This window comes from Lates calcarifer, linkage group LG4 (assembly GCF_001640805.2).
Source record: "Lates calcarifer isolate ASB-BC8 linkage group LG4, TLL_Latcal_v3, whole genome shotgun sequence".
Classification (NCBI taxonomy): Eukaryota; Metazoa; Chordata; class Actinopteri; family Centropomidae; genus Lates; species Lates calcarifer.
Window position 1 is genome coordinate 19567040 of NC_066836.1, and position 12118 is coordinate 19579157.

The 12118-nt window shown below is 40.3% G+C and overlaps 1 protein-coding gene across 1 annotated transcript; it reads right to left on the reverse strand.

Annotated features, from left to right (window-relative positions):
• Positions 1 to 17: 17 nt before the first annotated feature.
• Positions 18 to 12043, reverse strand: LOC108883916 (serine/threonine-protein kinase OSR1). The gene is made up of 17 exons (XM_018677494.2): positions 11819 to 12043; positions 11083 to 11195; positions 9757 to 9865; positions 8085 to 8226; positions 7238 to 7293; positions 6959 to 7068; positions 6731 to 6832; positions 6447 to 6580; positions 6277 to 6325; positions 6107 to 6172; positions 5788 to 5910; positions 4998 to 5033; positions 4669 to 4818; positions 4468 to 4573; positions 4308 to 4376; positions 3780 to 3844; positions 18 to 3649 (listed from the first exon to the last, which is right to left on the reverse strand). The coding sequence occupies exons 1-17, from the start codon at positions 11886 to 11888 to the stop codon at positions 3575 to 3577; spliced, it is 1575 nt and encodes a 524-aa protein (XP_018533010.1). The 5' UTR covers positions 11889 to 12043; the 3' UTR covers positions 18 to 3574.
• Positions 12044 to 12118: the final 75 nt, after the last annotated feature.

Sequence of the window (12118 nt, forward strand, 5' to 3'; positions counted from 1 at the left end):
AACACTGTCCTCCCTCATTGAATTCCATCATGTGACTTTATTCAGCTACTAAAAATCATTTTGCATGTGCTGACATTTTCCAACAATGTATATCATTTGTCAATGAATCTATTTTGTGTATTGTCACAAATTTTCCACTATAAATTATGCATTTATGGATGTACCCATTTTATGATTAAGCATATTTAAAAATATATGTAATTATCTGTAAAAAAAAAAAAAAAAAAAGGACTTGCCAATCATCTGATTAAATCAATATGAATCATTCAGTGCTACCGCTTAGAGGCAGAATGATGTTTTTTGATGAGTAAAAGATGGGGAAAGAAATTTAGAAAATCAAGGTGACTTTCAGCTCAAAGTCTTTGATGATCAATCATTTTATCACCAAGATCACACACATACATGCACACGCACACGCACACACACACACACACACACACACTCTGGGAGAGAGTAAAGTGTAACCTGCCATCTGTCTTGTTAAAATAACATTTCATCCATTCGCCTCGAACAGGTTTCAGTGAGAAAAACTGCATATCATGACATCAAAGCACAGTGTGTGTGATTACAAGCCCCATGTACTTCCAAAAATACGCATGTTAACATATCAATAAGGTGCCAATTGAACAAATAATTTGTGCATGATTAGTGATGCTCTAACAAAGGCCAACAGTGGAAAATACTACAAAACAAAGAAACTCTATGTACTGAACATGATGACTCTCAGGCTGCCTTAATATTTACAAGTAAAATGTTCCTTTTATCTGACACGCACATTTAGACAGTCAATGCATCTACATCGTTACATACAAACCTATTGGTGCGACAGTGCATGAAGTTGCCATCATACGTACATTTACAGCTTCTTTACATAGACCATTTACATCAGTACCTGAACTAGGAGCTACAGCACAGCCCTTTGTATGTGGTACAAAACAACCATACAGCTACACTGGGAGTGATGACAGTGATTTGTTGGTGAGTGTTTATAAAGAGACTACAGTACTGTGAAAGTAACTTGCTTAGTGACAAAAACTTAAGTAATAACTAGCTTCTGGGGAAGTTTTAAAGGGTTACTTCACCCAGTATATGAAAGACTTTCCACTGGTAGTATCCAGCCATGCAGTCAGCTTTGATTCACTTTGCTGAGATTCCTGCTGCCCCTCATTGTAATGGAAATAAAGTGAATTCACAGCACTGAATATTTAGACTAGGAGTCTATGTCCATTCTGCCCATTCTTAAACAGCTGTAACTAAATGCCACTGTCAGCATACTGAGTTGCTCACAGAAGCAGTGCTAGCATGCTGATGTTTATTAGATGTAACAATGTTTACTGTCTTAGTTTAGTCCTTCACGATGCTAACTCTTGCTCACTAGCACTAAATATTAAGTTCACCTAAGACTGAATTTAGTCACCAGGTCAAAAGTCAGAGAAAGACCAAGCTAAAAAAAAAACCCTCAACCTCATGGTGGTGTTAGAAGTTATGTCAGGTTCTTTAGATAATCAATAGAGCACTGTCATTCTTTTTATCTATTTATTTATTTTAAACAGTTCTAGTGAGAACTGGGTTCCAAGGCCAATCCAAATTCATGTGGATACTGTTTCTGGAAGTAAATGTTGTTTCTGAATTTCAGTGATATGAGCAACAACAAAACTCAAAAGACTGCAGCCATGCTAGTAGCCATGCTTTAGCACAGCAGTGCTTTGAGCTACATGCTAACATACCCACAAAGATAAGTGTAGCATGTTTAGCAGGTAAAATGTTTTCTATATTCACTTTTTTTCAGTGAATATTATCATTACTTTTTGATAATTAGCACTAAACATTTACAGCTGAAGCCAAGGGTAATGTCATTAGTTTTGCAGGCATTTGGTCATAAACCAAAATGGTGAAAAAACTGAAACTCTGACCTGATGGTTGAGTTAGATGAAAAGTCAGAATCACCAAAGCCAGGAGGGTTCATCCTTTAAGGACACTGCATATATGTAGCAAATTTCATTTCAATCCATCCAATAATTTTGGAGTTACTTCCACATAGACCATAAAATTGGACAGATTGTCCGACACTGCCACCCACAGAGACATGACACTAGCATGGCTAAAAGTGAAATTTCATTGCCCTCTATTGTATAGGGGTGGAGGCAGAAATCTCAGAGACAAATATCTCAAAAGCCTTGACAACTAAGACCAAACCATCTGCATGGCTAAATGCCAATGAGGAAAGTAACAAAATCTACTTTTGCAATTTGGGTGAACCGCCCCTTTAGGCTTTATTATATGTTGATAGAACATTTTCAGTTTTTGAGCATGCACACCTCCACAGAAGTTCATTAGCAGTCGCCCTGTGACACAAGCAACCTCAGGCTCAGTTGCCAGCACTCAGGATTCTACCCAGCTGTAATATTTATAATATTTATAAACAGGGTAAATTACACTTTACAGGGGTATGTAGAAAAAAGCAGTTACCCGTGTGTGTCTGTTGGTGTGATAACTTTCTCAACATGCTTGTGGAAATGAGAGAAATCCTCACTGCAGGTTCTTAAAGCTGCCTGTTTTGCTGGTTGACCCTTTATGAACTCCTTTTGAGGTACAAGCACAAAAAGTGGTTTTATTCAACCGAAGAGAGAGATTATTTGCAACTAGTGGTCACATATGGTGAGATAACTATTGCATAGTACAAGAATATTAGGAAGGTTTCAATCTGTGAAAATAATTAATTAATACCTCAGGAAAACGCCATCTGACAAAGTGTTTGGACTACAGTTATGAGACAGAGCAGTCACCGCTGATTTGTTTGCATTTGAATGATGGTTTCAGCAGTGCAGTCAGAGCATAACACTTTGGTTATGTTTTAACAAAGTCAACGCACACTGATACTGTGGAGGAGAGAATTCATCGCACTGCCTTGAACCGCCTTATACAGTAATCTGCTCATTTTTAAGTAAAAATCCATCAGAATTGATAGAATTAACTAAACTGAAGCTATGCTGCAGTTTGCTGTTTATAAGGTAATCGTGTCAATTTTAACAGGGATTTTTTTTTTTTTTTTTTTAGATTTACTAGATAGGTGTATGTAGAATACACCAAATAATCACACAGACAAATCTATAGTTTGACAAACTAAGGCTGAATTTACACTTTTCAATTTCAGTGTAGTATAAAGTGCCATGTAAAGGTGGCATGACACTCCTGTGAGTTCTGTGGCACAGTTGATTTAAAAAAAAAAAAAAAGGCAATCACTTCCAGTACTGGCAGGAGATGGTTTGGATTGTGCTTATGTATGAAGAGGAAGAAAAAAGAAAAGTAGGAGTTCATATAGTTGATTGCATCTCTTCTCCCATTTACTGTATAAGCGCACTGTAAACGTTTCAAGTGTGATTCCTGTGATGAACTGAGCCCCCTCTCAATGTGGTCCTCATGTATCCTGCAGTAGTGTCACACTCCTGCCAGCCTCCCATCTCACCATTGTCATCTTCCTCCTCTCTTTGGCAGTAGTGGTTTCTTGGAATTGACTATAATGCAGCTGTGCAATACCATTAGTTTCTGTCCTTTGTCGCTGGCTCTGTTTGACTTAACTGATGCTGAGCTGCGCAAATCCAATGAGTTTAACATCATCAGGAATTTCTGACTCCTCCACACCAGATGCCTGGAGGAGAGACAGCAAAAGAAAAAAGTTTATATTTATGATCAATAAATTAAACAAAACCTGCAAAATATATTTAACACATCCGTGGACAGAATTTATCTAATACTTCATCAATGGTCTGTGTACTCACCAGTTTAAAGGTCAGATTTTTGTTACTATGAGGATCATCAACAATCTTTTGCAAATTGGCAGCAACTAGACAGAAGATAAAAGGAGGTGAGAGGTTTGTATCAGATGACCAACTAATGTGAGAAGAGATTAAAAGACTTCCTCAGGACCAGTGGTGAAAACAGGAAATAACTGGAGCCAGGTGCAAACTATAAAATCAGAAACTGGATGTATTAGGATCATACATGGCAGCTGGTTTTATCACATTTCCTACAAATCTCATATACTAGTTTTTAGGCATGAAAAGTTTACTTCCAGACACCTGAAACTTGCTTGAGATAAATCATCTATCACATCTAACACAGTGAACTTTGTGCTCAGTTGCTATGATGTCAGAAACTTGGAAGACAGCACTGATCTCAAGCCAGTTTCAAATCAAAGTTTTTATTCTATAAGGAAACAAATGTAAACCATGGCAGTGGACTGATATCAAAAGATAATGTATGCAGCTGTAAATATCCCACTGTACAGTGATATTTCTCAAGCTTACCAATGACTAAGTCCCGCCCATCCACCAGTCCGGCTGAAACCAACTCCTGAGAAACTCCATCAGCAGAGTCTGAGGAGATTCAGAGAGGAAAACAGAAACACATGAGACTGGAGTGCAACAGCACATGTTAAAAAAGAAAAAGCTAAGTGGTCGTTCTCACCTCTGCCGGGCATGAACTCAAATCGGATGTCATTGAGTTCCTTCTTGGGATTCCTCAGTCTCAGGACGAGGCTGATGGGAACACTGGCATTGGCTGCAGCTGGATCCTGCAACAGCAACAGTGAAGGAATTACTGTGCAGCAGTTCTAGTCATCAAGAACACCTGCATTTGTGTGAGCAAACTCTTCACATTTGTTTTCACCTGAGCAGTTGGTGTGTGTGAGGGGCTCGCTGTTTGAACGGGAGCCTGCGGTGGAAGGTCTTCTCCTGCCTGGCCCACATTGGCAGGGCTCTCATGTGCTGCGCCAGGTGGCTGCAGATGTCCTGTAGAGCCATCTGCTGGTGGGAAAAGCTAAGAGACACGAATTTGCAAATAGATCAACAAGCAGGTGTTTTCAGTTTTACATGGATTAAAAAGCATAAACAAAAGAGGACACACATAACAGACACACACAAGTCATGCAGATCAGTCTGTCAAGGCATTACGATAAATCAAGATTTTCAGGTCATGTCCACCACAAACTGACTCACCTCCATGTTCTGGGACCCGTCCTTCACTCTGGGTGACTGCAGAATGGACATGATAGATTGTCAGGATTAAAAACATGCAATTCTCCTTTTATCCCCCGAATGTATGGACTGATGGAGTATTGTAGGATTGAAGGAATTTGACACAGGGTAGGTGACGTTAAACACAAGGCTTAACTGAAATCACAGTTAAGATAACAGACAATAAAATCCCACAGCCAGACATGAATGGAGTGTGACCACACATAGGACAATTATTTGAACAGGTACCCTGAGCAGGGGGTTTAGGCCAGTTGACAACTTTTTTTCCTTAGGACTGAGTTCTGACAGTTAAGTCTGCATGCCATTACATCTATTTAATTTATTCATTGTACGTGTTATGTTTAACAGTCACATTTACTCAGGTTTCATTGAGATATTGCAGCAATCGTTAACCATTTCCTAGTGCCCAACAGCATATAAGAATTAGAAAAATTCTTTAATCCTACTTGTACCTGTTTTTGCTACAAAACTGAAGCAAATTGGAATACATAATGACAAAGGCAAGCTGTTACTAGGTCAGATTTAGTTTGGAATTAGGTGCGTCCTTGGTGATTTACCAGAGCAACATGATACTTGAGTTACACTGACAATTAGACAGGAAAAACAAACTCTAGCTTGGCTGGAAACCAGCAGTACAACAGCACCATCTGCTGGTTGAAAGGATACTGTGTGCAGTGAGAATATACATTATGTTGGCCTTATAAAGTAAACTAGACTGACTCTTGGAAGACACAGGCATGCAGACTCTCACCCGCAGAGCTGCCACAGCAGCTTTGCCCTCCTCACTCTCCTCGTCCAACTCATCATCGCTCCACTCCCAACCACCGTCCTCCGTCTTGTGGAGACGCCCACTCGAGCCGGGCACACGACGCACCTACATAATACATTTAAAAAACAAACAAAAAAAGACTAATTGAAAAACATGTAACATCAGCAAGTCTTTTCAGAGTTACACAAGCGTGTCCCAGCATGCATCAGGCACAAACCGGGACACACCCTGGACTAGACAACACACTAGTACAAAGCAGCACAATGTTGTACTGTATATTCACAGTGTATTAATGGCAGACCTTTTTTGATCGCTCTGTTATTGTTGGACCTTTCTGTAGAAGTCTTTCCTGCAAGTACTCGTTGTTCTGTGTGAGAAATACAAACATTTATTACAGGATCTATAATGGTTCTCTTTGAAACATGCAGAAGTATTTTCAGTTTATTATTCCAACAGTGATGCAGGGCCTACCTTGGCTTTTGTGAAGAATTTGTGCTTCAGCAACTCAGCAGCAGTTGGCCTAAATAGGAAAGAGACACAAGACTCCTTATTATCCTTGTTACACAGCTGGGGAAAGCAAAAGCAAAACAAGCACAACTTTAATCTGGCATTAAGCAAAAAAGATTTCGGGACTAACTGACCTTTTTTCAGGATCTTTCTGTAAACACAGGGACAGCATCTTCCTGAAGGACTTGCCATACTTCTTCACCATTTCCTTATCTGTGATGCCTGTCTCCAGACAGGGAGGGTCATTCTGCAAAGTCAACATCAGCACCTACAGGCACGCAAAGATCAGCTCTAGTCAGTAAACAGTCATGAAATAAACTGTTAAATAAAAATGGAGGATACAGCTGAACAGCTGAAAGTGTTTTTGTCTGCTGAAATAAAGAAGACAGATACAATAAGTGCACAGACAAATACCTACCTTCATCGGTGGGTATTTGTGATATGGTGCTGCCCCCGTGGCAAGTTCAATAGCTGTTATCCCAAAACTCCAGATGTCTGCTTTGAAGTCATAGCCGCGGACCTGTGGATTAAAAACAGAGCCGAGTGAACAAAGCTCTCCAGTCAGTCTTTTATATCTCAGTTATGAGGCATTACAGAGAGAAAACAGAGACAGAGAAAGAAACAGTCTACAAAACAAGCCTCCTACCTGCTCCATGACCTCTGGGGCCATCCAGCACGGTGTCCCCACAAACGTCTTCCTAACCTTATTCCTAGTCATGTCTCCTCCTGCTGCTAGAAAGGCACTCACACCGAAGTCTAGGGTGTGTGTGAAAAGCAGATCAGATTCAACTCAGAAAAACTTTTTTTTGTAACACAAACTGGGCCCCCTCTGTTTTTCAAAATAAATCTGCACAGGAATAGCCTACAGAGTGTAACTATACAACATACAACAACAACCACAGTAGATGTAGAAAAAACACTGTACCAGCAATTTGCACTGAGCCATCTTCTCCAAGAAGAATATTTCCGGCCTTTAGATCCCTGTGCATGAGGAGGAGGAGGATTAAAACATCATGTACAATTAAGATATCACACATCAGTGACTACATTAGAGGAGTGGCTAGGCTGTGCATACTGAATTGCCAAATGAACAAATACTATTGCACACAAAGGAGTTAAAGCTGTTTCATCTTACTCCACCTGATTTCTGTTTGCACACACTGAGTATAAACTATGCACACAGAACTGAAGTGGATTAACCTGGTCCCAACACTCCCTCCCCCTCCCCTTCCTGATTAGGCATAAGTGAGTTAGCCACAGCATCTGAGCTCAATCAGCAGCTGCTCTCTGTCTGAAATAGTTTCCACACACTGTAACACCAAATACATTTCATTTTCTCTTAAAATATAATAATCTATCTTTCAAAACAACAAAGTTTTTTATAATTTTACAACAGTACGACTAGATAAACCCCCTTCAAGAATCATGAGTGTGAATGGATAGTCTGTTAATTTGAAACAATTTCACACAACAAGACACAGAGAGGCCTTTCTTCTCAGCGGTGGTTCACAGTGTTCCTGGGAGGAACTTTTATGTAAAACAAACCTCCTCAATAATGCATCTTCAGTGTATTAAATATTGAAGGAGCAAGGTCTCGTTCAAACTGCACACTCATATGCAGAGACGAGAGGCCCAGTGCCTGAGTGAGTGGAAACTGAGTCAGAGTGTATGGTGGGACATAGTAACTACCAGGATTCAAAGTGCACTTAGCACAGTGTACAGTGATAACAAGGCATTGCTCTGCAGCCTGGTGACACATCATTTTAACTCACCGATGAATCTGCCCGTTTTTGTGAAGGTACTCCAGCCCCTCCAAGACTTCCTTCAGGATGGTGGCAATACTGGCCTCATCCAACACTCCAGTCTTGTGCTCGCCACGAGAGATGATATGTTTGATGATGTCCAACACCGAGCCTGAGACAGAGGAGGCAGGGAGTCGTCACAAGACATGCTGACAGTATGGGCAAGTAGTTGAAGGTGCACTGAGTGGCATTTATCAGGCGGTGGTTTGTACTGTAAACAAAACCAGCAGTCATGTCTTGCTTTGTAACACCACAAAACACAGTCTGCCATAACTCTGCAGAGTGCATAAACAGCACCAGAGCTTCTGGAAAAATGCACATACATTTACAAATAACCTGCTAATAGGGCTGGGTGATAAAACGATATTGATATATATCGCAATATGTCTTTTCCTCGATAGACATTTAAGATATGGTTGATAACAATGTCAACAGTACTCATTCCACCTGAGTTATGACAGATGAAAAGCCAATGATAATGAGAATAACGCCATGCCGAATCAATCGTGTGCAGCAGTACGTCAGGAGTAGGAGTGAGATAAAAGAGAAAATGACGACAGAAAATGTTAACGAAAACTTGAGCGACAGCGTAACTGAAGAAGACGCCCCAACGGACACAGCCCTGAATGACAGAGGACTGACAGGTACAGAGACCGGTAGCGACAGACACAGCTGATGAAAACTCTGTGGGATTTGTCCCAGTAAGAAATACAAAATACAAATCTGACTTAATGTTAGCTAGTTCATTCACTAAAATTTTTCACAGAATATCATCAAATACCATGACTTTTAAATGGCTTTAAAACAGGTTACACTGACAAAAAGCTTTTTACATCCGTTGTTGTCATCACAATAAGGTTGCCAGCCAACCAGCAGAGACAGGAAGTTCAGGAAGTTGCTTCACCCAGACATGAAAGACATACAGTACAACCTCGTAAAACCCCAATATGACATTTTTACACTTCCTTTTTGTGGATTACAGTAATGAGCTTTAATGTGATTATTGGTGATGTTTAGGTGCAAGGAAGTAGATTCTGTTGCCTTCAGACAGAGCCAGGCTGTTTCCAGTCTTTCTGCTAAACTAGACTAAGCTAGTTTCATACGGAGTGTACAGATATGAGGGTGACATCAATTTTCTCATCTAACACACTGTAGATTCATATATTTCCCACAATGTCAAACTGGTCCTTTAATGTTTATCCAGAAACATACATTTCAGACAAAACACGTAAATAAGACTACCAGCCACATTTAATTAATTTAGTGGTCTAATCTAGCTGATATCATAGCATCTCTCACTTCATTTAAACTTCCCTCTCACTTTGAACTAATAATTTAGCATGCACAGTCTTACTGTGGTTTTCAGAATTAAAAAGCGTAGAGTAAAATATACCAGAACTAAAACTCAGACCCAGAACTGCAAAGCAACAAAAACAATACAACCTACTACTCAACCAGAATATGCCAGATGGCTCCTTGGTTACTCCAAACATTCAGTTCATGTTCAAACCTAAGCTTATCTGAGATAAAAGAGGGAAGGTAAGACAGAGAATGTCAATTCAAAGTCAAGGTGAAGATAAGAGTTAGCCAAGAGAGCAAGTAAAGTCAAAGGAAAGGTTTTTTTTAGCATTACAGGACCTACCCCCACTGAGCAGCTTCATCACCAGCCACAGTTCATCCTTCACCACAAAGGAGGTATAGTAAGACACGATGTTCGGATGGTGGCACTGGCTCATAGCCTGGATCTCTTTCTGCACAAAGAAAAATTGTGGGATAAAAGGTCATACAAGGATTTGATCTTTTACACACCTTTAAAACTTCCCTTTGATAAAATCTTACTCAAAATGCAGCTTGAATGAAACAGTCCAGACCATGCTGCTACTCTTTTCTTACATTCAAAACCTCCCCATTAAAATGTCTGAAACATAAAGCAGGAGTGCACAGTGCCTGTGACTCCAGACAGTGGAGTCACCTGGGTTACATCACCACTGGGTCACCAAGCCAAGACACTTTTAACCTCAATGACAGACATAGGTGAATTCAGGACCTTGATATATTATATAAGCACTGGGTAAGAGGAAGTCCTGGAAGATAGGGCGGTGTAATTAAGTATTCACATCACTCTAGCTATATGAGAGTCCTTGAAAATCTGTAATTTGCCCCAGATGAGGAGAACTGATGCAGAGCCAAGTCATCTCTGTGAAATCCGCCTTAACATTAATGTCAATTATAGTCTCTGCTGTACAGGGGAAAAAATCTTCACTGAAACTGCATAACAATCATATTTTTATGATAGATATATGAATAGAGAGGGAGAGAGATGAGAACAAGCAGCCATACAGCTATACTGGTTGTACAAAAGTAGCCATCTCTACAATACTCATATTAGACTTGTGTGGGAAACAAAAAGACTGATTTATGGCAATATTAGATTTTTACATCAGAGTATCTTGACTTGTCAAATATTTAATCTACTGCATTAAACAAAAATTAGCACTCCCATCTGACTATTTGACCTGTAAATAGAACTGTTTAATTGGAAGAACAATTACAGTGTAGCAATTTGTGACTGGGTACTGACAAAGTCCAGCTCACAGCTTGATTGTAATGAGCTATGTATCAGAGAGAAAAACTGTGTGGGAAACTGACTTTACTCTCATCTCGTCTGAGTGTTTGCAGCTGTGTATCTTTTAAATATCAACATTCAAAAGTAAAATATTGTGGAAAAAACAATATTTCACTGCATTTTTGCAAAAACATTGTTGCACAGGAATGTGCTATTTTTTCCCATTTAATTTGTCTTTATCAGTGACTTATTGATTTTAACCTCTCACACTCAGTGGTGGTTGTGGTATCATACTTTTTGATCTGTCTTTGACTGATCTCACCCCACCGACCCACACCACTCTCACATAAAGAGTACATCTGGAGTGCAGATGCAGGCCCACACTTATCTGTGGTTTCTTACCAGAAGCTCATCCATGCTAGTCTGACATTTTTCCAGGTTGATGCGTTTGATGGCCACCTTCTCCTTTCTTGGCTTGCAGTATGCTGCCTGGACAACTGCAGTGGCTCCGCTCCCTGAGGAGAAGAGTCAAACCATCACACTGCAGGACAAGTAAATCATTTGACTTTTGAGGGAAGCCCTCAAAATGTGATAGCTCATCAAAACCGTTATTGTACAATGTGAAAAGGTCCTAAATTTGAGAGGAAACTAGTTTCAGTGTTGTTTAATACTGTAATATACAACATCAATCTACGTTTAACTGAATTACAGTTAGATACCACATCAGACAAAACTCCTATTCAAAGTCATTAGTCATGCTACCTGGACTGGTGTACAGTATGGGCTGATCACTGTAAAGCGTACCATAACTTCAGCAAACACCACCACCCACTCCAACAACTGACGAATTTTCACGCACTGTAGGCTAACTTGGGTTAGCTAACCGTTTAACTTCATGCTGACGTTACTAAGACGCTGTCTCACTTTAGCTTGGCAGCTAGCAGAAGCAATTAATTAATTTGGCCTAGCCTGCGGGAAACTCTGGTGAGCTGTTAACCTTCCTGCAATGTAGCCACGGGTTGTAACTGGCCTTCTGTTAGCTAGAGACATGCGATGCTACTTGGCTAGTGGCAATTAGCAGCCGACACCTCTGTAAAGACAGGCTAGGGTACTAGCATTAGCAAGCTAAGCTACTCACCTATCACCTCATTGAGTTCGTAGTCATCCCTGTCGATTGACCAGGATTGAGAGGACTGGTCGTCTGCCATGGCGTCGCTGTTTGATCTGTGTAAATAATGTTTCTAAAATAAGACCTTGTCTAGAATAATATGTTTGTGATTACTCCATTCAGCTCCGGTGATGCTGGCTGCCGCTGTTCCGCTCACAACTCCTACCGCTCCTGTCAACACAACTTTACGCGCGACTGACGTATCGATTTACGTACGAACTCAGGGGAGGGACGAAGTCACCGCCATCTTGAGTGTGGCAAAGGTTGATA